This window comes from Zasmidium cellare (genome assembly GCF_010093935.1).
Source record: "Zasmidium cellare ATCC 36951 unplaced genomic scaffold M409scaffold_3, whole genome shotgun sequence".
NCBI classification, from domain to species: Eukaryota; Fungi; Ascomycota; class Dothideomycetes; order Mycosphaerellales; family Mycosphaerellaceae; genus Zasmidium; species Zasmidium cellare.
In genome coordinates this window covers 1,181,726-1,203,953 of record NW_022986947.1, presented here as the reverse complement: position 1 = coordinate 1,203,953, position 22,228 = coordinate 1,181,726, and the positions used below count along the sequence as shown (strand labels likewise).

The 22,228-nt window shown below is 54.6% G+C and overlaps 10 protein-coding genes across 10 annotated transcripts; 5 read left to right on the top strand and 5 right to left on the bottom strand.

The window, feature by feature from the left end:
• Positions 1 to 366: 366 nt before the first annotated feature.
• Positions 367 to 957, bottom strand: M409DRAFT_50219 (uncharacterized protein; the record flags this gene model as incomplete). Its single annotated transcript, XM_033811482.1, has 2 exons — positions 367 to 751; positions 824 to 957. 2 exons carry the CDS (start codon positions 955 to 957, stop codon positions 367 to 369), a joined length of 519 nt encoding a protein of 172 aa, XP_033673425.1.
• A 319-nt stretch (positions 958 to 1,276) lies between these two features.
• M409DRAFT_63193 (uncharacterized protein) lies at positions 1,277 to 2,448 on the top strand (the record flags this gene model as incomplete). Its single annotated transcript, XM_033815477.1, has 4 exons — positions 1,277 to 1,358; positions 1,431 to 1,507; positions 1,568 to 1,588; positions 1,645 to 2,448. The coding sequence occupies 4 exons, from the start codon at positions 1,277 to 1,279 to the stop codon at positions 2,446 to 2,448; spliced, it is 984 nt and encodes a 327-aa protein (XP_033673424.1).
• A 279-nt stretch (positions 2,449 to 2,727) lies between these two features.
• M409DRAFT_63192 (uncharacterized protein) lies at positions 2,728 to 3,684 on the bottom strand (the record flags this gene model as incomplete). The annotated part of the gene is made up of 1 exon (XM_033815476.1): positions 2,728 to 3,684. One exon carries the CDS (start codon positions 3,682 to 3,684, stop codon positions 2,728 to 2,730), a length of 957 nt encoding a protein of 318 aa, XP_033673423.1.
• A 526-nt stretch (positions 3,685 to 4,210) lies between these two features.
• Positions 4,211 to 4,592, top strand: M409DRAFT_17764 (uncharacterized protein; the record flags this gene model as incomplete). Its single annotated transcript, XM_033804206.1, has 2 exons — positions 4,211 to 4,399; positions 4,452 to 4,592. 2 exons carry the CDS (start codon positions 4,211 to 4,213, stop codon positions 4,590 to 4,592), a joined length of 330 nt encoding a protein of 109 aa, XP_033673422.1.
• A 2,344-nt stretch (positions 4,593 to 6,936) lies between these two features.
• Positions 6,937 to 8,061, top strand: M409DRAFT_17763 (uncharacterized protein; the record flags this gene model as incomplete). The annotated part of the gene is made up of 1 exon (XM_033804205.1): positions 6,937 to 8,061. The coding sequence occupies one exon, from the start codon at positions 6,937 to 6,939 to the stop codon at positions 8,059 to 8,061; it is 1,125 nt and encodes a 374-aa protein (XP_033673421.1).
• A 643-nt stretch (positions 8,062 to 8,704) lies between these two features.
• M409DRAFT_63190 (uncharacterized protein) lies at positions 8,705 to 9,635 on the top strand (the record flags this gene model as incomplete). The annotated part of the gene is made up of 3 exons (XM_033815475.1): positions 8,705 to 9,089; positions 9,171 to 9,241; positions 9,315 to 9,635. 3 exons carry the CDS (start codon positions 8,705 to 8,707, stop codon positions 9,633 to 9,635), a joined length of 777 nt encoding a protein of 258 aa, XP_033673420.1.
• Positions 9,636 to 9,683: 48 nt separating this feature from the next.
• M409DRAFT_17761 (glycoside hydrolase family 43 protein) lies at positions 9,684 to 10,980 on the bottom strand (the record flags this gene model as incomplete). Its single annotated transcript, XM_033804204.1, has 6 exons — positions 9,684 to 9,881; positions 9,937 to 9,986; positions 10,058 to 10,101; positions 10,169 to 10,377; positions 10,451 to 10,678; positions 10,732 to 10,980. The coding sequence occupies 6 exons, from the start codon at positions 10,978 to 10,980 to the stop codon at positions 9,684 to 9,686; spliced, it is 978 nt and encodes a 325-aa protein (XP_033673419.1).
• Positions 10,981 to 11,567: 587 nt separating this feature from the next.
• Positions 11,568 to 14,630, bottom strand: M409DRAFT_63188 (uncharacterized protein; the record flags this gene model as incomplete). Its single annotated transcript, XM_033815474.1, has 4 exons — positions 11,568 to 11,657; positions 11,710 to 13,613; positions 13,714 to 14,032; positions 14,118 to 14,630. The coding sequence occupies 4 exons, from the start codon at positions 14,628 to 14,630 to the stop codon at positions 11,568 to 11,570; spliced, it is 2,826 nt and encodes a 941-aa protein (XP_033673418.1).
• Positions 14,631 to 15,301: 671 nt separating this feature from the next.
• Positions 15,302 to 18,036, bottom strand: M409DRAFT_63187 (uncharacterized protein; the record flags this gene model as incomplete). Its single annotated transcript, XM_033815473.1, has 2 exons — positions 15,302 to 15,492; positions 15,546 to 18,036. The coding sequence occupies 2 exons, from the start codon at positions 18,034 to 18,036 to the stop codon at positions 15,302 to 15,304; spliced, it is 2,682 nt and encodes an 893-aa protein (XP_033673417.1).
• Positions 18,037 to 19,467: 1,431 nt separating this feature from the next.
• Positions 19,468 to 21,168, top strand: M409DRAFT_50211 (uncharacterized protein; the record flags this gene model as incomplete). The annotated part of the gene is made up of 3 exons (XM_033811481.1): positions 19,468 to 19,560; positions 19,616 to 20,353; positions 20,407 to 21,168. The coding sequence occupies 3 exons, from the start codon at positions 19,468 to 19,470 to the stop codon at positions 21,166 to 21,168; spliced, it is 1,593 nt and encodes a 530-aa protein (XP_033673416.1).
• Between the last annotated feature and the right edge of the window lie 1,060 nt (positions 21,169 to 22,228).

Genomic DNA, 22,228 nt, shown 5'->3' with positions numbered 1-22,228 from the left:
AAATACCCACCGTTGGAGGGCTTCTTTTGGGATGATTCTTGGGATGTATAAGACACGTGGAATTATTTGGTGATGAAGGACAGTTTGAACGCTTGAGTAGGGAGTTGAGGGAGGGGGTGGAGGGGCGGGGTTGGAAGACTGTGAAGGGAGGCCATGCTTGTAGTGAGTTTTATTCTTTCTTTTTCTCTCTTGTTGTTGACTGGTATATTGTACTGACTTATTTCCATGACCCTGTGAGAGTCTCTTCACTCCTTCCACGAGGCTATCCTGGAATTCCTCACCTCACCGAGCACCGACTGAACTTCAATCCCCAATCCCCAACGCCACGCTCCCCAACCCATCCACCAACCCATCCACCTCACTCAGTTACTCCCCGAATTCGGATACCCCCCCTTTCCCAACCGCCTCCGCCGGCCCACCCCTCTGCCCCAGCACGCCCCCCACATCAAACCCCTCCCGCTTCTCCTCCTTAACCTTCTCCCTCGCCCCCGCCTGCTCCGCCTTTTTCCTCTCCAAATCCGTCTCCAACCCCGGTTCCTTCCCAGAAGCCCCCGGATGCCGATCCACGGCGCTCGCGACTTTGCCCTCCCCCGGCGCCCCCATCTGCTCCGCGTCGAGCTCCTGCTCGTCGAAGCTGGACTGTGTGTGGCCTTGGGTTTCTTCGCCGGGCGGCGCGCCGTGGATGCCTCGCGCCATGGAGGTGGGTGTTGCGGAGGAGTAGGGGGTTTGGGTGGTGGGGGTGCGGTGGGCTCTGGAGAGAGATGTTAGTTGGGGTGGACTGGGTGGGTTTTGAGATTGGATAGGTGGTGTTGGGGATGCTTACACGGCGTTGTCGTCGTCGGTCTTTGCGTTTAATTGCGCTCTGGATTTCTCGATGGGCTCTTTGTCCGTTGGGTTGCCTGCTGTTTCGTAGGCTTGGTCGAGGGAGGGCTGCGAGAGCCCGGTTGAGGAGGACATGGTTGTTTGGTTTCGATCAAGAGTGATTGAAATTCTTCAGTTGTGTGTGTCGTTTCAAAGATCAATCTGAGATTCGAGTTGTTGTGCGTTTTGGAATTGGAAAGGATGGTTCAACTGTTTTTCGATTCATTCAATCAATCCAGGCACATCCCACCTTTTTATAAGATGCCCTAGCCCCGCGCTTGTCGTCATCGTGTGCTCATGCATGTGAGAGCTTCACAATGACATCCAAAACGGAGCTATGTTTTGCATAGGGTCATACATATTTCTTATCCACCATTTCATTCACCACATCTTCAGCCTCTCAAACTCAATCTACATGGCAGTCAACCTCTCACGCAATGAGATCCTTGGCAAGGTCTACAAGATGGTGCCTCCCATGCTGGAGAAGTTCCACAAGGGTATGGATGCATTCGAAGCTGCCCCGCCATGTTGGTCGAAATAGTGTCTAATAATATTGGATTTTTTCGTAGGCCAGCTGGGACGGGTAGCGGTCATTGGAGGCAGTGAGGATTATACTGGAGCTCCGTATTTCTCGGCCGCTGCGTCGGTGAGTGAACGATGGTAAAAGAGGCGGTTGTGGATGTGGCGACTGATTTGATCTTCGTAGGCCAAACTAGGAGCTGATATGGTGAGTTGAACAATCAATGAAGCTCACGAAATCACACGCAACCAACACCTCAATAGTCGCATGTCATCTGCGAACCAGGCGCAGGCGCCGTGATCAAAACCTACTCTCCGAACCTCATGGTCCATCCATACATGCGACAACAGAAGAATCTAGGCAAAGACGAAACGATCGACTCCGTCGCGGACCAAGTCATCGCCATGCTCGATCGATTACACGTCGTGGTGATCGGTCCCGGTCTCGGCCGTGATCCAGCAATGCAAGAGACCTGCGCGCGAGTCATCACGGAAGCGAAGAAGAGGAATATCTCTTTCGTACTGGATGCAGATGGATTGTACCTGGCGCAGACGAGACCGGATCTGGTGCAGGGGTACAAGGAGTGTATCCTCACACCTAATGTTGTTGAGTTTGGACGATTGGCTAAGAGCAAGGACATCGATACGAGCAAGGAGGATCCGACCAAGCTGTGCGAGAAGCTGGCGAATGCGTTTGGGGGAGTGACGATCATCCAGAAGGGCAAGGTGGATTACATCTCCAATGGCAAGCAGACGCTCATCTCGGATGGTGAGGGTGGTTTGAAGAGATCTGGCGGACAGGGAGATACGTTGACAGGTTCTCTGGCGACATTGCTGGCGTACAGGAAGGCGTATCTGGACAAAATCTGGGATCACGATGGCGATATGAAGCCCGACGAGCTGCTCACGTACGCTGCGTATGGCGGTTCGGCTATCACGAGGGAGTGCTCGCGACTGGCGTTCAAAGAGAAGGGTCGAAGTTTGCAGGCAGCTGACCTGACGGAGTTCGTCCATACCGCGTTCCTGGATATCATTGGCGAGAAGCCGACGGATGAGGCGAAGCTTTGATCGAAGGTGTAGAGTCGGGTTGTAAGTATAGGTGGTGTCCAAAGCATAGCGAGGCGTTGTCCAGCATTTAGCATACGTATGATGGCATGAACAGAAGACAGGCATAGCATGGCGATGGAAGACTGGCGATGGGCAAAAGCTTCAATTCCTGATGTCGAACACCATTATGCATCGTCTCTCGTTGAAGGAGAAATGCCACCCTGCCACCAACTGGTGACTCTCCAAACTCCTCGCTGTGCAACTCTCGTCTCTATCTGTATCCGGTCTTCGCCCGCTGCTTCAGCCGAAGTGACTTCGTAGTCCCTCGTAAATAGTGAAAATGAGCGCACTGCTCGGCGCACTCCTAGCGACGGTGATGCCACACCCTCGATATAACCCCTTCAAGCCATGTGCTTTGTACAACTCTTTGCCCACATTCAAAAACGTCGGCGTGACGTTCGACAGCTCCCCCGTCTGGATCTTGCTCTTAATCGTGTCGGCTGGGAAGAAGATGAAGTTGTAGCTCATGCCCGCCACGGCGCCCGAGATCATCTGCTGCCAGATCGGGAGGCTGTCGTTCTCGGGATCTTTGAGGCGCTTTTTGAAGTATAAGGATAGTGTCTCGTAGCTGCCGAACCATGCTGCTCCGCCTCCGGTCTCGCGCAGGAGGGTGCCCATTTGCCCGCGCCAGAAACCTGGGATTCCTTCTCGTCGGTAGACTTCTGCGATTACAGCGAAGGGGCTGAGAGATCTGGCGGCGAGGCCGCTTCGGGGTCCTAGGTTTGGGTCGAGGCTGGATTGGAGGGGGACTTGCATGCGGCATTTGACGAGTTCGATGGGCGTGAGGACCATGGAGGTCAGGGCGCCGGATATGGCTCCTGCTGTCACCAAGGCGGGTAAGGGTAATGCCTCGCCGGCGTCCGTTGGGAGGACTGTCGATTGGAGGACGTCTTTGGCGAGACGATATGCCCAGAAGAGACAGGCATTCTCTGCGGCAGCACCAACGAGGGGCGCACTCACGCCGCGGTAGAGGCTGCGGAAACCGTCTTGTTGGATGCTCTGGCGGAAACAGTCGAGAGGCCCGGCATAGCGGAGGGGGAGGTGGTCTGGTTGGGATTGGAGTCGCACTTTGACGGTGTCGAAGGGGTACTCAAAGAGCTTGCTAATTATACCGCCTACAGAGCCGTATGTGATGTCCTTGAGCGCTTCGACACCTTGATTCTTGGTTTGCACGGCGGTTGCGGTTTTTTCTCTCATGGAGGGACCGCCGTCGACATACGGCGGCGCAGTCTTGGACTCCATGGTGGCGCCAGGGCAGGCAGGTATGTATGTTCGGATCTTTCACGTGCCAGACGTGAAGAGAGGAAGTGAGTGTTATCGTGGGAGCATGGTATTGTCAGTCGGGTCGGTGAGTGAATGAAAGCAGGTTCTGGCAAGAAAGGAATTGTCGCCTTTTTCACATGGTACGACGTGACTTCGACGCTAAAGTCAGTAGCCACCGTCTTGGGGGCTCAGAGTGATGCTGTGGTGCATGTGCCGCGATCCAATGGCGGACATGTCATTCCAATTCTTCGAGAGTTGCGTGGTGCTGTTCGGCGCAGAGTTGTTCGCTGGCGTGGGATTTTCTGAGATGTGGGGCGACTCAAGCCGAAACCGAGCTCTTGCGACTTTTTCTGGCCGCTGCCGCGTCTTTTTACGTACCTCTCCACCTGCACCGTTTCCTTGCGCGATATTCGATCGTCCTGTATTACGCGCGGCGAGATTCTTGCCGAGGAGATTGATCATGGCTGTTCAGCAGCAGACGACGGCGGGCATGCGCAAGAACGGCAAGCAGTGGCATGCGCCGAGGAAGGCTTTCCGTCCTGCTGCTGGTCAAACGGCCTATGCCAAGCGAGTTGCGAGAGAGTCTCAGGCTGCTGAGGTGAAGAAGATCGAGAAGGAGATGAAGGCGGAGAGGGAGGACGAGCGACAGGTGAGTGGAAACAGTACGAGTTGGTGTTGAATCTTCTGACGGAAAGATACAGAGACGGATTCAGGCCATCAAGGATAAACGAGCGGCCAAGGAAGAGAAAGAGCGTTTTGAGAAGATGGCCGAGAAGATGCACAAGAAGCGTGTGGAGAGGCTGAAGCGTAGGGAGAAGAGGAACAAGATGTTGAAGTCATGAGCTGGTGGTCGACGAGATTTTACCGATCATCAATCTCGAGTCTTGACAATTAAGATCATATGTGCCGAGCAGCAACAGGCCTCACGAACAGTCGGCTACGGAGAATGGTACCTTACTGCAGTGGAGGGGTCATTCTTGGAGGACTGGACCTGGTCTGCGAAATTGCTCTTGCAAGCTCAACGGATGGACAGTCCCGACATCCGTCGGGCAGGTTGAAAGGAGGTCTACGAACTGCTTACTCTCGCAGACTATCGCCCAAGGACTTTTTCATCAGAACATGAGCTGCGGAAAGTGATGTCTGCGCCTGGGCTGAGCTTCAGCACAGAGACGTGGCGCCGCTGAGGCGTCGAAGAACACGGCCGTGGCGTGGGCGAGGCGACGTTGGAAAGCATGGAAGAATCCATATGCTGTTCCATGCTTTCAGCCTTCCGCCAGGCACGTGGAATGCAGAATTGAATGGTAAAGGGACGGAGAGGAAAGAAGGGTCATGCAACGGTATGGAGACATACTTTGATATGCAGTCTCACCACTGCACTCTCATGCACTTGTCAGACGCGCTCTTCCTTCAGCGATCGAGTACAGCTTTGAAGAATCCAAAAAGAGCTTACTTTGGAAGAACCCAAAAAACTGCATTTTCCTCGTCCACTGACCACGCATCTCGTGAACATGCTCACGCTCCCAAGACTTTGGTGGAAAGCAAAGTGCCTCAAGATACACACGCGCGGCTGACGAAGTGCTCGGTACCCAAGATATGCCACTTCCACCGGGGAGCATCGCAGCTGTTTTCCGGTGCCTCTGAAACCTACATGCACTCCTGCAGATGGCGCCGAACAGCATGCGCAACTAACCAGTCTGTTGAGAAAGCGTGCAGCAGCCGAGTCGACGTTCGAGTGAGACAACGCCGAGCAAGCGTAGAAGCATCCAACACGAGTCTCGAAGCACCGTTGAGCGGCGGGACAGCACGACGTGGACTTTTGTGTACATTTGTATCAATGTCTTGGGTTTACGAGATGTGGCTGCTATGGGATGGGGCTGGCTGGCTGATGAGGCCAGCTCTGGACCACGTGCGGAGAGAATTCGGCGGAAGGTTTTGGCGACGGCACAGCTGCTGTCTGCTTGCTGCACGCACTATTGGGCAATTGCACAGAATTCTCCTTGTTGCTGCAGAAGTCCCATCGACAACATCGTGAGATGTGGTGGTGTGGTTCTTTGTCTTGAGGCGTTTCTGACTTTGGGGCTGTGTGAAGCTCATGACCTGGTGCGAAGACCAGAGTTCGAAGCGACCAGACTGTAACGCTACGATAGACCGTGGCGGGCGTATACCGACGGTCGGGTCAACTCTCTGGGCGAGAGTTCTCGGTCCTCTCTATCCGGACACGCATCTCAAGGCGTGGCTTGTTTCGGCCAGGAGCTTCTCAAAGCAGCAGTCAAGCTCAGCTCGATGCGTTGTCGGGGCATGCGTGTGGCTGTCGAAGAGGCCGAAACGAGACGCCAGCGACCACTTCTCGACTGTCTTGGTCCTGCGGCTGGAGGATCTCGACGTGCAGTAGTAGCCATGCTCTTGGTGAGGTACCATCAGCTGGACGGTCACAGGATGAAGCGAAGACATGATGGTATAACAGCAACACTACGCATTGCATGATTGGGTACCAGACGCAACGTCGACGAGTAAGTTTCTCTTGTCCCTTTGTCGCAACTCGCAAGTCTACTGTGCTAGCGGATCTCTGGCCCAGAGATGTCATTAGACTTTTAGCTTCACGATAGCCTCATGCAATCTAGTCGGTGGGGAGGCCGCAAGGTTTGGCACCAGCTCGCCGATCGACTGCGCGCCCTGGACGGCCATGCCGGTCTCGTGCACGAATATGCGCGCTCCACAAGCCTTCACACCACCTAGACGCACCTCTAATGGCGGTGGTAGCGCGATTCAGACGGCAGCTACTCCCGTGCAGACTTCCCCAACGACTCCCATCCGGCCTTTTGGGATTCCGGAGAGGCTACCCGTCGAATGCACGGATCATGCAATGGGATCAAGGTTCGCGTCTATCTTGCCCATCAGCGTTGGAAGCTCCTCTGATAGCGCCAGTCGTGACCGCTATAGTGCACGTCCCACGGGCCTCGACAAAGGACGCGCTGGGGAAGTTGTTCTTTACACTTCGTCCTCCTCCTGCTGCTGCTCGGCCTCCTCCAACGGACTGACATCTTGTATCTGTTTTCCTTGTGTACTGGACTTGTGCATACCTGACCTCACGAGCTCGATTACCTCCACACGAGTAAGGACTCGTGAAGCCAGCGCTGTCACTACAAATTTATTTTCCTTGACAAGAGTGGATCCAGCGAGGACGACATGGGTCTAGCATCTTTCTTTGCCTTCTTTCGCGGGGACGCGAAACCCAAACCCAACAACACCTCTTCTCCACGACGCCAGAATGCAGTCCCTAGGAAGGGCTGGGCCGACTATGGACGCTCTCAGGATACCAGTACAACAACGACCGCCTTGCCGGCTGCACCCAAGAATACCTTCGCCCCAGATGCTAGGCATAATGATAGGAGCGAGAGGAGTGAGAGGAGGAAGAGTCGAACACCTACCGTACCGCGACCTACGTCTAAGAAGAGCAATCGTCGCAGCTGGTTTGGCGGTAGGCCAGGTCGCGAAGACGATGTACCAGCCGTGCCAAGGCTGGTCAAACACACCACAACCACAGAGGACAGCGTCAGGCCAGGCACAGCGATCACTACCGACACTATCGAGACGCAAGGTAGACGCCATTCGATTGCGCGAAGCCTCAGTCGGAAGAAGTCGTGGTTCAAATCACAAGAGCCTCAGGTCACAGTCGAGGCACTACCGCCAATGCCTGTGACCATCAACCAGCCAACCAAAGCAGCCACATCTACTCTACCGGCCGACCAAAGGCGTAGACGTAACTCGGTCAAGACCATCGAGAGGAGAGGAAGTACGGCCAGCACGGTCAGACCGAAGGTGAAGAAGCGAAGCTCATTCTGGGCGAGCTCGAATCCAGACGATTCGGACTCAGACGTGCCACCAGTACCAGCATTGATCCGCGACGGCACGCCAGATTCCAACAGCAACGCCTCATCCGACGACAATCAACCAGCTCGACGAACCGCCAGAGGGGATGGCATCAAACAGCCTCGCCCCCTGAGCACCGTCAGCACCTCCTCGAGGAAATCATACACCCCCAAATCCGCCGCAAAGGGCTTCCTCAAATCGACCAACGGCGCCTCGGAGGAACAACGCAAGAGCTTCCGACAGTCGTTCCACCTGGAAGATGAGTCCGACCTCGTGTGTCTGACGGAGGAGCAGCGCATCGAGTGGGCGAAGCTCATGAACAACCAGAGCAAGTTCGAGGAGCGACCTGCGACGGAGGTACCGCAGACGAAGGTGAAGAAGAACAATGTGCGGTATTCGAACGCTCAGGCACTGGCGGCTCTTGAGTTTAATGTTCGATAGAACATCCAGCAAGGGCTCTTGAATTTTCAATGTAAAGCGTACTGTTGGCAAAGACCAATGGACGCGATATCTTTATGGATGGAACGAAGGCGTTGGCGCTGGCGCTGGGATTTTGTGCAGGGATAAGGATAGGACTGGACTGGGCTGATTTGGTTGTCTCATTGATGTTAATACTCGATCTCGAGGTATTCGGGTCCAGTAAAGGCATGTGCGGACGAAGCACTATCCTACCACACGTTGTCAAATCATAGATTTCGATCGGTTTATTAGGTGAATGAGAGGAATTCTTCACAGCTTCCCAGTCTGGCCATGTAATTATTCGCGGGAGACATTGCCTCTTGCACACCCACCCTAAGCTGCTCACCACTCCACTCGGCAACGGCTCGTTCTTGGTCGTCTCCTCTCATTCAGCCGAACCAAAGCACCATTTACCCGGCCACTACCCACTCCTCGCTACCACGGCTCCACAACTCCTCCCTCACATGGCCTCCCGAGTTGTTCCCTCGTATGGGGCGTCCACCGGATTAATCAACACCGAGCCTAGAATTCGACCTCACCGCTCTGTATTAACATGGTAGAAACATCAGAAGCAGACAATTGAATCGATCCAAACCCCCCCCCAAAGCCAAAAGTAGAAGGAGCCATGAGCCGAGACAAAACCGCCGACTTCTCAGGCAAAGTCATCGCCCTCACCGGCGGCGCCAGCGGCATAGGTCTCGCGACCTCCCAAACCCTCCTCGCCCGCGGCGCCAACATCGCCATCGGAGACATCGACGCTGCAGCTTTAGACACCGCTCGCAAGACGCTCGTAACAACCCCAGATGATGAAGACCGGATCCTGTTCACGAAACTGGACGTCTCGGATCGAAAATCCGTCGATGGCTGGATCCAGGCTGTGATAGGGAAGTTTGGAAGGCTGGATGGCGCGGCGAATTGTGCGGGGGTTATTGGACGGCATCATGGGACAAGGGGCGTGGAGGAGTTGGAGGATGGGGAGTGGGAGTTGATTATGGGTGTGAATTTGACGGGTAAGAAGAAATGCATCGTTCTGTCCCTGATGAGATCTGTGACCCTTTTTGGGCTGACGACGGTTGTTTTGGCGGGGATAGGAATGATGTACTGCCTCCGAGCCCAACTCCAGAATATGCCTGGACCGGGCAGCATCGTCTGCGTGAGTTCCGTAAGTCCTCCCCCTTCCCTTCCCAACCCAACCCATCCCCTCTCCAAAAACTCACACCCCTCCTCCCCCAAAGGTCCAAGGCTCCCTCGGCTTCGCCAAACACGCCGCCTACGCGGCCAGCAAACACGGCATCCTCGGCCTCGTGCGCAGCGCCGCCAAAGAAGTCGGCTCGCGCAACATTCGCGTCAACGCCGTGACGCCCGGCTCGATCCAGACGCCGTTGATGGACAAGCGGAATGCGCTGGAGGGGGTGGAACAGAGTTATCACGAGACGCCGATTAACCGCGTGGGCGAGCCGGCGGAGGTGGGGAATTTGATTGTGTGGCTGTTGAGTGGAGAGGCGACGTTTGTGACGGGGGCGACGTATGCGGTTGATGGGGGGTGGGCTTGTTGAGTGGTATGGAAGGAAGGAAACGTTTGCAGAGCCGGACGGTTTCCCTTTTTATGCTTGTGGTTGAGCTAGTTTGATGTGACCTTGGTCGTCGTAGACCAGCTCTCTGATTTTTGCGGATCGCAGATTGTTTTCTCCTGAGATGGACGTGTCGTGGTAGCAGAGATACCATTTGCCCCTGAATTCGACGATGGAGTGATGCGTCGTCCAGCCTTGGACTGGCTCCAGAATGCGTCCGGCGTAGGTGAACTAGAATCGTAGACAATCAGCTATGCAACATCTCGAAGGCAGTCACAGAACTCACCGGCCCCATCGGAGAATCCCCCATCGCATAAACGATATAATGCGTATCCCCTACAAAAACCCAAAATCAGCACAAAAACCCCCTTTCCAACAACATCACCAAAAAAACCCGCGAAACCCACCAGTGCTATAACTGAAATAATACTTCCCGCCTCTCTTATGCATCCTACACAACAAAAACATCAACCGTCAGCCACAACCAAACCCTCCTTTTGATCAGAGGATATACGAACCAAGCCGCCTCAAAAAACCTCCGATCATGCCTCCCCGCCCGAATCGGCTTCCCATCGATATCATCGTTGATGATCAAATCCTGCACGCCGCTTTCGAAAGACTTCATATCCTGGCTCAACTTGGCGACTTTTGGCATAAGCGCGTCTTCATCGCGAGAGGCCTCCATCGTCGAGTATGCGTCGGGGTCGAATTGGCCGGTCCGCCAACACTTTCATTCATCATCATCGTCAGCCCCGTCCCCGGTCCCATCCGAACCACCCTGCGAAGATACAACAACGTACCTGCAACTGCCCGCCCCAAATCCCACCGAAATAGAGATACGCCTCCCCATCATCATCCACCAGCACCGCGGGATCAATACTAAAACTCCCCCGGATAGGTTCCCTTTCCGGCGTGAAAGGCCCCTCAGGGGTGTCACTCACCGCGACACCGATGCGGAAAACCCCCTCTCGATCCCGCGCGGGGAAGTAGAAATAATACTTCCCATGCTTGAACGCGCAGTCGGGCGCCTATACACCATCAATTCACCTCGACGCGGGGAAAAGAAATCGACAATACATACCCACAACTGCCTCTCCGCCCAAGGGACATCCTCGACCCCGAACGCCTTGCCATGGACCGTGACCTCCCCACCGATCTCCCCCATCGAGAGGACGTGGTAATCCGCCATGTCGTACTGCGAACCGTTGTCGTCGTCGGGGATGTTCGTGCGTCGATCGTGGGAAGGGTAGATGTAGAGACGGTCGTTGAAGACGCGGCCGCTGGGGTCGGCGAAGAAGTCTTCTGGGACGAGGGTTTTGGAGTCTGTCATTTTTCTTTGATTTTTTCGGTTGGTTGGGTTGTTGTCGTTGTTCTTCGAAGCTGTTGGTGGGGAACGAGGAATGCTTTCGTTCCATGGTCGTCTTTATGTGTCTCGAGTGCCTAGCATTTGTTTAGCCTAATATCCATTCTCGTGAAGTCACTGCTTCGGCTCTGCGATTGGCTCAGAAACGCCTTCACAAGACCAAAGTGGGCAGGTGCGCTTGGATGATTTGTCTGCAGGGCCATATATCAATCAGTAGACGATCGCAACGGGTGCTGTCAAATATGTAACGTTTGGAAGCCGTGAGGCTATACAGATTCTAGATCCCCTCTCCATATTCAAGACTTTTTCCTTTCCTCCCCCCTTTTCCCACCACCCTCGACGCCCTTGGGTAAATCTCTCAGCTGGTAAATGCTGCTGCTGCTCTTTCTCCAAAATGGCCGTCTCTGTCCAGAATGTTACAAATATCTCTTCTCTCTCTCCTTCTTCTCGTCATAGATCCGTTGTCTTTCGTTGCTTCATTGCGTCTATTCACAGATGTCAACAGATAATGCACTGTGAGGTCTCATAACCCCTCTTGTGATGTTCGCGACTCCTCATCGCTTGAAGAACTCTCGGAATTTCGCTGATGGACCTCCTGAGGTCCCGGCAGCTGGCTCACGTTGTAAGCTGAGTTCATATAGATCCTGGGTATCAATGTCAGTATCAATATCATGCTAGAGATGGAGGGTTGCTTACCTCCTCATCCTTGATGAGCTTGACATCGAGGATGAGCTCTCGAACCTGGTCGTTCCCCTTGGGACCACCTAGATTCGTATACGGCATACCCTGCGCCCGCTGCAAGCTGACGATGACATCGCCCATGATCTCAAACTTCTTCCAGTTGATTCGGCCCTCGTTCTCATCCCCGGTGAAAGTTCGATTGCCTTCCTCTGCGGCAGCCAAATCTCGTCGATGAAGAGGGAGATACGGTATACGCTCACTCGAGCTGTTCTCCCACGCCAGGCGGTAAGCAAAGTATGAGCGAGAAGGTGACATGAGAATCTCCAGCTTCATCCAGTCCTTGCCTACCGCCTGCGGTAGAAGTTCTTTCGTGGCGCCTAATCGATGCACGGAAGTAGATTTAACGCCTGCGATGATGGCCCCTAGAGCGTTGTAGTTGTTGAGTTCTCGCAGCTTTCGGGCTACTCGCATGAACTTCTCCAGCATCAATGCCCTGTGCTTAGGCTTGTCCCGAAGAAGGACGTAGTTTGCGACCCAACATGCCAGCTGGTTGAAATGATCAGTCATGCGGTTGACATGTACAACATTTTTGCAAGCAGCCTTCATGTCTTTCGAGAGTGAGATGTTTCTGACCAGGTCTCGTGGACGAATCGATGAGAACATGATCCAGTCCATTCTGGTAAGCTCTCTGGCTATTAGATCGTCGGGAATCTCCATCAAGGCTCGCCATTGCACCTTGCTTAGTGGATTGCGAGGGACTGCTTCCAGGAGTTGGGCCTGTCTCTGAGCCTGCTCGACATGAGCCATCATCTGGTTCGCGAACTTCGGTAGATGGTCTGTTGAACCGTCTTCGTTGATGGTGCTGCCGCTCAGCTCGTGCTCCATGGAAAACATAGGGTCATCAATCAGCGTACTCGCAGTTGAAGACATCGAGTTGCGCGCGTCATCTCCAGAGATTTCCCGCTCTTTGTCGGTAAATGCCCAGTTGGTATCGTCATCTTCTCGCACGTTCTCGATATCAACACTGATCTCTCTCGCCGCAGACGCAAAGATTCGAAGCTCCGCCAGTTTGGATATGAATGTTCGTAGCCGCCGTTTGGTCTTGGGATATGCAAAATCGCCAGGGTACCAGCCCACCCATTGCTCTAGAAGATTGACGTAGCGCAGCTGCGTCTGTGTCTTGAAGATCTGCGGGACACCACCGCGTTCCAGCGCATCAAAACGCTCAACAACGGCCTCCAGTAACTTGCCAGGAGCGGCGAACTTTCGGTACAATGCAAGGAAGATGGCAGCGAATTTGAGGTCTGCTTTCGAAGTGGGTTGTGCAAGTAACCGTTCAACCAGTTCGTCGAATGTAGCACCCTGTTCAGAGAAGCTGCCCGAGGAAGGTGTCGCTCCTGCCAATGCTTGTTGCTCACCGCTCACAGACGAGCGAGAAGACGTCCGTGAGGCCTCGCTCGCAGACTCCTCGATGAAGAATGAACTATTCATCTGATCGTCCTGCGGCACCCGCAGGCGATCGTTGGAGGTGTGGCCAGCTATGGTGGAGTCGTGTCTGTAATGAGATTGGTCTTTGAGGAGTCTGCCGGTGTATTCAGAGCTGGCACGCGAATGTCCCAAAGGCCCAGAATGTCGCGGCGAGACTGGACGGACAGCGCTGGACTGTGCCCTGCGACGGCTTGCCGACGAGCTCCGTAGATGTTCCTCTTGCTGAGAGTTGATGATGTTGTTCAGAATCATAAAAATCCCGCGCTTGTGGCTCTCTGGTCGTATCTCTGATATTTGCAACGTGCCGAGACTCGCGATGGCGTCTTTCGCCCTCTTCTCAACCTGTTCTGGATCAAGCTCACGTTCTGAAGGTGGAGTGTCACACTTGCACGAAACGAGTATCGTTGGTAGGGAAGCTTTAGTGATCGCAGCTGTGTAAGGCAAGCATTGATCAGCACCACTCGCAGAAAGCTTGCATATAGCTTGAATTTTTGCAATGGGGAGATGGTTGTCGGCAAAGTGTAGACTCACTTAGCATTTCAGGCAGCTCATCAACGCTTGCCTTATCCTTGACGTCGTACAATGCCAATGCACCATCAACTCTCGGCATCATCTTATCCTCAATTGTGTCCGGCCAATTGATCGTTTCATCGTCGTCAATATCCAGATCTTCAATCGGCAGCTCGAGCAGTCGTACAAGGTAGAGACTTCCGTCAATGGGGATCTTTCGTTCGGCGACTTGCGAGGGTGGGAGAGAAGGTAGTTCGAGAGCGTTTTGGAGAAATGTCGACTTGCCGACACCTTCGGCGCCGATGACTGCGATGTTGATTTCTGGCAATGGCTCCGAGAGCTGGTAAGGCGAAGGTGCCTGATTAGCGTGTATCCCCGTTTATATGCGCGCCTCGCGATCGAACGCATGTGACGAGCGGACATACCTCTGGGGTCTGAAAAGGGTGGAACTGGCGTATCGCACCTACGACGCCGAGAGTTTCGTCCTCATCCTGGCCGTCGACGTCTATGTTCGGAGACGGAGCAGTGGTGGTAGGGGCAGGAGGGCGGTGTTGGCGGCGCGACTCATCATCGTCGCGGCGTTGCTGCTGCTGGCCCCCCGTCAAGCGGCCCCGGTCAGTGACAAGGGGGGCACTATTAGTTCGTGCTTTGAGGCGAGGCCGCTCGGATGCTGCTGCACGGGCTGCACCTCCATCACCAACACCTCCTCCCGCACCGATATTACTGCCCAACTCGTCCGCATCCGGGTCTGCGTTTGCCGGCCGCAGGCTCCCCCTCCGCAGGCCATCGGCGCGCTGCTGGTAGAGATTTTGGTATTGCGCGAAGCTCTGGCTGCTCTTGGCCTTCTCGCGCCGCTGCTCGAAGCGTTGCGAGTCGTAGGCGGTCTTGCTGGTCCGACGTGAAGATGACTCGCGCCCATGAGACGTCGAGTGGGACATGTCCCGACACAGTCCTCCTCCCCGCTGCTCGCCCCGGGCTGGCCTAGTCGCGTCGAGCTGGTGGTGTCGTGGTGGTGCGGTGGAGGTGGAACTGCTCTCCGGCCGCGGCCATGTCCAGGCGCGCCGGCGTACTCGTATGGGGTGGTGGGAAAGGGAGAGGGCGACGACGGCACGGGTGGTTTGGAGCTGTGTAGGCGATCGCGCAGCAAGCAGAACGGGAGAGGTGCGTCAATGGCGGAGGTTTCTCAATCCCCTCTGCAGCTAAATCCAGCCTTCACAGGCTGATCCTTGTTCGTGACATCCAACTATCAGATCCGCTGGCACACCATCCATATCACTGCCGCTATCACTATAGAAAAAGCATTGAACTCGTTGAGTTCGCATATGCAAGCGCAACACCAGCCGGTGGATTCTACTCGATCGACGGACCACACACACTAAACGATCTATCGATGTTCTGTCATTGGAACAACACTCGCAATGCTGGTGATCATAGAGGAGTCTGTTTTCATAGCCGTACACATTTCCATACCAATCCCGTCATCATCAAAGTGCCGAACTCGCTGGAAGAGCCGCTGTTATCTGCCCTGTTCTACCTGGTCGTCCCTGTGTACGCTTTTGGTGCTACTCATTACATGCCCGCCTGTTGCATTAACGCCTGTACTCCTGCCTCACATCATGTTGCCGGTTCCGGGTGTTCTCGCTCCCATGAAGACTCCTGCCGGATTACTGCTTCCACCATTCTGCTCTGTTGGCTGCGCCTGTCCACCCGTGTCCATGGCTAGATCTAGATTGAGAGGCCACATCTGACTAGCATCCATGGCACCGGTTCCAGTGCCTTGAATGTACGAATCCCACGCACCTGCAAGTCAAGTCAGTCATCATACTATGATATAGGAATGATCGGTATCTTACCCCAGTCGATATCGCCGCCAATGCCCTCCATCCCCATGAAGTTGCCCTGGCTAAGCATCTGTGTCATGGGACTGGCGGCGCCAGATATACCGTTCATACTGCTCACGTCCGGACCCGAGTACTGAGGTGTCAAACCCGTTCTTTCCGTTGCCATCGGCTCGTTGAGAAGACCCGCCATACTTGATGGATACGAGGGCTTTTCAGCCGCCGAAGTCATCTGCGACAGGTTCATGCCAAAGCCAGGTCCAGGTGAGATCCCACCAGACGAAAGCATGCCCAGTGTCATCGCTGCAGATTGCTCTGGCGGAAGATCGTCGGTATTCACATCCGCAACATTGCCATTCGGGAACATGCCAAAGTTCGGGGCACGACCTGGGTAAGAGTTGGCCGCCTGTTGAGCGTAACCAGGATCGTTTCGTTGACGTTCTTGATGTGCTTTGAGCTTCTCAATCATCACTCGAAGGGCCGTGGACGCCTTGTAAGCTTCCATGCTTTGGTCGCGCACCGATTCCCAGATGGTGATGCAGTGCTCCACAGACTGCATCATCTGTTCTCGTCTGCCCTCGTCGTAGAGATCCGACACCAGCGGTGATTGCGGTGAGTTTGCCTTTGGCCCGTTTCTCTCCGCCTCCGCGGTGTGGTACAGGTCTAAGCACACCAGCATGGCTGCTATGAGGAAATCGTGGGTCGTCAAAGAGGAGATGTACCATTTGACGGATCTCAACCGGCCGCCTGGCTGGGACTCTTGGTGGAGGGTGGCTTGATGGGCAAGTAGCTCCATGGATGCATCAATGCAAGTTCGTCGAGAGTACGCATATCTTGGATTCTCCCTCCCTCGCGAGATGAATCGCCTGTGCAGCACGAACAGAGATCGCAAGTATACCATCTCCAAACCAAGTCGCTGCATGATCAGATTCGCCGGATCGCGAGCTGATTCTTGGAACGAGCGCATTTGAAGAAGTGGAGGATGCTGCGATCTGGTCTCTCGAAGTTCGTTGTCAAACTTGAGCGTCTCTTCGTATGAAGGAGGATTCGTCACCGAAGCTGCTCGCTCCACGATGCGGCCAAACAAGAAAGTCATCTTGGCCTTGGTGATCATATAAGACATCGGGGTCGCCTCGAACGTCGGCCGCGACGCTGGAAGAGCCTTCATGTCTTCATAGAGCTCGTCGTCGTATAGATTGCGAGGAGTTTCCGTATCGGCATGATCTGTTTTCACCATAGCTGGAAGGCCAAACTGAAATGAAATCAGCAAATCGCATTGCCGGACAAAAGTCCACACTCGACGCCGCATCTCGCCGTAGAAAGGCGATATGGCTGGATGGGGACCTGGGTCGCGGTGATAGCCCATTCGCATAGCCAACCTCAGACAGAGACTGGTCATCAGCAAGACACCAGGCTCAGCATCTCTGCTGCGCCCGTACTCTGCCTGAACGTGCAAAACCAGCGTCTCCAGTATCTGTGGTGTTGGCTGCGTAATGTCTCCGACTTGCAGACACTGAGCGGTGAGTCTGCGATATTCGTGAGATATTTCCAGGGATCTGCCTCGATACTCTGGCGGCTCGTCTCCCGCTCTGTGATATGATTGCAACGCCAAAGTCATCATGGCGAAGCACATCCCAAGCCAAATGACGGTCGTATCGGTGGGGCTCAGCCAATGTCTGTCGTACTGCTTCTGAAACGATGGACCATGAATGATGTGTACTGAAGGATCGTAGGCGTTGAAGTATCGCGCGATCAATCTATCAGCGTCCGCCTTGGAGGGGAAAGATGCAAGAAGTTCTGCCTTGTCCTTGGGTGGAGCTCCTTGGAGTAAGAACGCGGTGCCAGGGCTTTCGTCCGCTTTCGCAGCCTGTACCTTGGCCATGTGTTGCTTGTAATCCTCCTTGTGGCTCTCGAAGTATTTCTTGACTTCGCTGATCTCACCAAGGATCGCATACCAGTGCGCATCCGAAGCGAAGACCGCCTTGCCATTGTCCATTTTCATGATTCCAATGCCGCGCGATATGCCCTCGACTTCGCTCTCCTCTTCGCCATTCTCGCCCTCTTCCCGTATCATATCCGCACCGCCGACATCCAGTTTGTTGAGGTCGGAGCCTGTGCTCAGGCTGTTGCTCCTACTGCCGTCAATCGCGGCTTGTGCAGCTGCTGTAGACCCAGACTGTCCGCTCGTCATCAACGAAAGGACAAGGCCTTCCAGCCTGTCAATTCGATTCTGCATGTCGTCTGGCGAGGCATTGGCGCCGTTGGCAGCGCCCTTTTTCCGGTTTCCCGGAGTCGCATAGCTACAAGAAGCAGTATCACCTCGTTTGGAACAGTTATCACACGGATGGCCGCGGTTGCACTTCAACTTGCGATGCCTGCAAGGAGCGCAAGAGAGAGGGATTCGGTTGCGCTTTCGCACAACTCTGAACGGTTGCTGACCGTCGGGCGATGCGCCATTGTTGGAAGATGTGGAGGAAGGGGGAGTTGGCTGGTTGGGACTAGGCATGTTGGTGAACTGGCGCTGATGCGCGAGGTCTTGCGTGGCCTTACTGGGGCCCAAGGAGGAAGTCGCCTTTCACAGGCTGAGTCGCGCGCTGATGAAGGCGCGAACGCAGGTGTTGGGTTTGGAGGAGAAGGGCGATTGAAGAATCGGATCCAAACCGAGCACGAGCAGGTGTGCGCGGCTGAAGAGCGGCGGTCAGAGAGATACTTTGTCCGGTCCCGTGAATAGGCAGCGTTGGCAGCGCGCGCGTTGTGCTGGTGGTCGCAAGTGGTCCTCGAGCCTGTGTGTCGGCCTTGTTGCGACCAGGACGATGCGCAGGCGCAAAGAAATGCTGCTGGCGTCTCTGCTTTGAGGCTGGACGAGGGCCGAAGAAGCAGAGGGGCCGATGACGATCTAGGTTACGCCAGTCCGTGCGAAGCGGGAGCTAAAATGCCCACTATTCACCTCGCTCTGCCTCTCCTACTCGTTGCTGTACTGTTCTTGCAACGATACCGCGGCTGCAGCTGTGACTCACAGCAGAGAAACAGGGGAAATATGCGGTATGTCAGCGTGCTAACTGCGAAAAGAGTAGATTGAAGGAGTGTTAGCTTCGTCATTGCGGCGTTAAGACACGGAGTTAAAGGGAAAGAGAACTAGGCGTTCACAAGTCCCATAAGAACGCACGTCCTCCTCCCTGTTCGACATCCAATTGAGATGAACAACTGACATCGTTCTTTGTGGCTGTGTCGACAGTATAAACCGTCGAGATAGGCAAACCCCCCCCCCCCCGATACGAAAGGCGATGCGTAGACATCTGCTCATTTTCTGATCTCGAAGGTAGACGGGCAGATCTTCAGAAAGCAAAGACAGGCTGTGGTCGGTCATCTGAGAGACATCCACAGAAGCGAACGATGCATCAGCTGCGAAGATGCCCAGTTTTCACCAAGCGATAAGACGATGAGGCGACGCGAAGTGCACCTTGGCCGATCTCATCGATGTGAAGGACTCACGCCTGCCATTCGAAGACGTACAACGCTGTCCAAGTACAGGATTGTGTGTAGGGGCACAGTGAGACTCGAGAATGTTCGCCGTCGTGTAAAGCCATGACGGCACTTCTTGACAGTCTGGTAGACAGAGAGTGTTTACGTGTGCTGGCCCATGTGGTCTTTGACATTAGACCCCGCGCCACATGTTGGCCTCTTGAGGCCAGTGAAGACTTCTTATGGCCTCAATATTGAACCAGGATGGTCATAGCTGTGTCTCGAAACCAAGGAGCATTGTGAAGTCACTGTCCGTAGTCGAAGCTCGTATGCAAGTGTCGTTGAAGCAGCCACGCGGCTTCCTTCCGCGTTCGCAGAAGCGAGACGACCTACTGAACACCTCGCCTCTTTGTCGCAACCACCATATTACATCCAGCCCACCTCCTCTCCAACCGCTTAGCTGACAAGCGCAATCATGAAGCGCTTCCTCGCATTACCAGCGCTGTTGCGAAGCGCGGTCCTCCTCGCATCAGCGTCCCAGCATTCATTCAGTCCAAATGACGATCTAGTCAGTCGCAGACTATAGCTCTCCAAGATCGCACGTACTGATATCTGCCTTGCAGCTCGCGTTCCCCCAATACGAGATTCGATTCCAGGATGAGTGGATCTCGGAAGAAGCAGCACAGTCGCGACTGTCAAGTAGCCAGAAGCTCCACGTTCAACACGAGAACGACCGCGATAGTCTACGAGATCCTCCACCTTCGCAAATAGACCATTATCGACAGAACGAAGGCGCGTCAGATGACCGAAGTGATCATGAGGAAGAGCAGGTCGAGTATGAGAACCTGGTTTTGGACGGGCAGAGTTGGCTGTGTAGCGTGCCCAAAGTGAAGAATGCCGCCGAGGGACTGGGAGTGAATGAGACGCAGACACGGGCGGAAGAGGAGAAAGAGCTGGCTCGCGCAACGGATCGTGGATGGGAGCTGCTTTCGGGCATGCAAGACAACTGCGTCTTCTTCATAAGCGGGTGGTGGAGCTATCGCTTCTGCTACAACCAAGGCGTGAAGCAGTTCCATCAGCTGCCACCGAGCAGAGGGGTGCCAGTCTATCCGCCTATGGAAGACCCAGGCGTACCAGGTTTCATGTTGGGGACATATGCCAAACAGCTGGACCACGATGACACGCCTAAGGACGAGGAGTGGGAGGGCGAAGTTGCACTGGAGATGAGCAAAGGTGCTAAGAGGCTGCGGAGCGGACATGGCGAGCTGGTGGAGAGGGGTGAGACTAGATATCTTGTCCAGAAGCTGGGAGGTGGGACGGTATGCGATTTGACTGGCAAGGAGAGGAAGGTTGAGGTTCAAGTATGGACGTGGAAGATGTGAAAGCCCACAGGCTACTGCTGACCGTGTTATAGTTTCATTGCAACCCTCAGTCGTCCGATCGAATCTCTTTGATCAAGGAAACCAGCACATGCGCCTATCTCATGGTCATCCAGACGCCCCGTCTTTGCAACGACGTTGCCTTCCTCCCACCACAAAAGGATCAAGCAAATCCCGTCAAATGCTCACCAGTCTTGCGCGCAGACGAAGTCGAAGAGTACGAACGAGACCTCAAAGCCCTTCGAGCCGCCGAAAACGACGCCAAAGTCTGGGAGGCAAACGCAGAAGCAGCAGCCGCCCTGGGCGGAACTGGCTACGAACCACTGCAATTACCAGTCGGCGACATCTTCGTCGGAGAACACAGGCTCGTGCCCGAAGGTAAAAAACTAGAGAAGTCCTCCATCGTTGGCGGCACGGGCAAAGAGACTTATATTGACACAGTGGCTTCTTCAGACGGTCGGGTGTTGGGCAAGGAGGATCTGGAGAAATTGGGCTTGGGCGATCCGAAGGCGGTGGAGAAGCTTAAGAAGGAGCTTGAGAAGATCGCGCAGGGCCAGAATTGGAAGTTGGATGTTATTGATACGCCACGTGGGCGGGAGTATCGTGGGATTATTGGGGATGAGGATGAGGAGAAAGAGGGGAAGGGGGAGAAGGGCTCGAGTGAGAAGAAGTATGGTAAGGATAAGGTCGAGGGTAAGGAGAAGAAAGAGAGTAAGAAGGCAGAGAAGGCAGAGAAGGGGGGAAAGCCCGAGCAAGAAGAAGGCAGCGAGGAAGAGTACTACAAAGAAGAGCTGTAGTCGGCTTGATCTTCTTCGCATATTACTGCTTCTTACCGTGCCACTTTCAATTCTTCTTCCCACAAGCGAGATCGTGTAATGCGTTGGAAAGAACCCGTTGTCTCGACAGAACTACTTCCAGGGACCTACAAGCGTCGCACAACAGCGCTGTCAACCGGTGGTCGCCGCCGTCAAGCTATCGATCGGATCGACAGCAAAGTCGAACAAGTTTCACGCTGATTGCACTGGTGCATATTCAAACCCTTCTATCCCACCTTAATGATGCTGTTCAATGGCACTTCGTGTGCAACCCTAACAGCAAGCAAACAACCACACCTCGGATCCGACGTCGAACAACGGATCCAGTGGTTCAAGCGGGAAAGGCGAAGCAAGAACGTAACAGCAATCTGGTATACGGAACATGTCCACCACGCAGGCCGCTCATGGCTCGCACACGGATCTGTCTCAATCAACGAACACGACGAGAGCGGGGCGGAACTCGTTAGTCGCTCGTCCGAAATTACCCATTGTCCTTTTTGCCTTTTCCCGTCGGCTGCTGCTGCTTGCTTTGTCGTCGAGCGGTGTGTGCCGTGTGTGGGTGCGGTTGCTGTACCATGGGTGGCCGTGACATTTTCGGGTGGCCCTTTCCTGGCGTGACATCCGTCGGGTACGTGCGGGTTGGCTTTGCTATGGCCCGAGAGGTTTTCTTGGGTCCGTGGGGAGGGGAGGGGAGGGGTCCTTTGGGCGGATGGTTGGCTGGAGGGTTGGGGTCTTGAGACGTTCGAGCACGCGGGTTTCCCGTGAGAGGTGAACGTGTTGTCGAGTCGTTGAGGCACGCGTGAGGCGTGCGAGGGTGAGTGCTTTCAACGTGGCTGGCACAATGTGTCTGTTTCAGAAGAGATCGCGCCGTCACCTGCGGTTTGCGAATATTCTCGTGAGTTTTATGATAGCAGCAGTTGATCTTACGCTCACACACCCGGTCCTCCGAGTCATCGCGATGCTGGAAAGCTTTGTGGTGTGTTGTGTGGTTCAAGGCTCGCTGGAGCCGCGTACAGTATCCAAGGAGATGCAACAGCTGGCG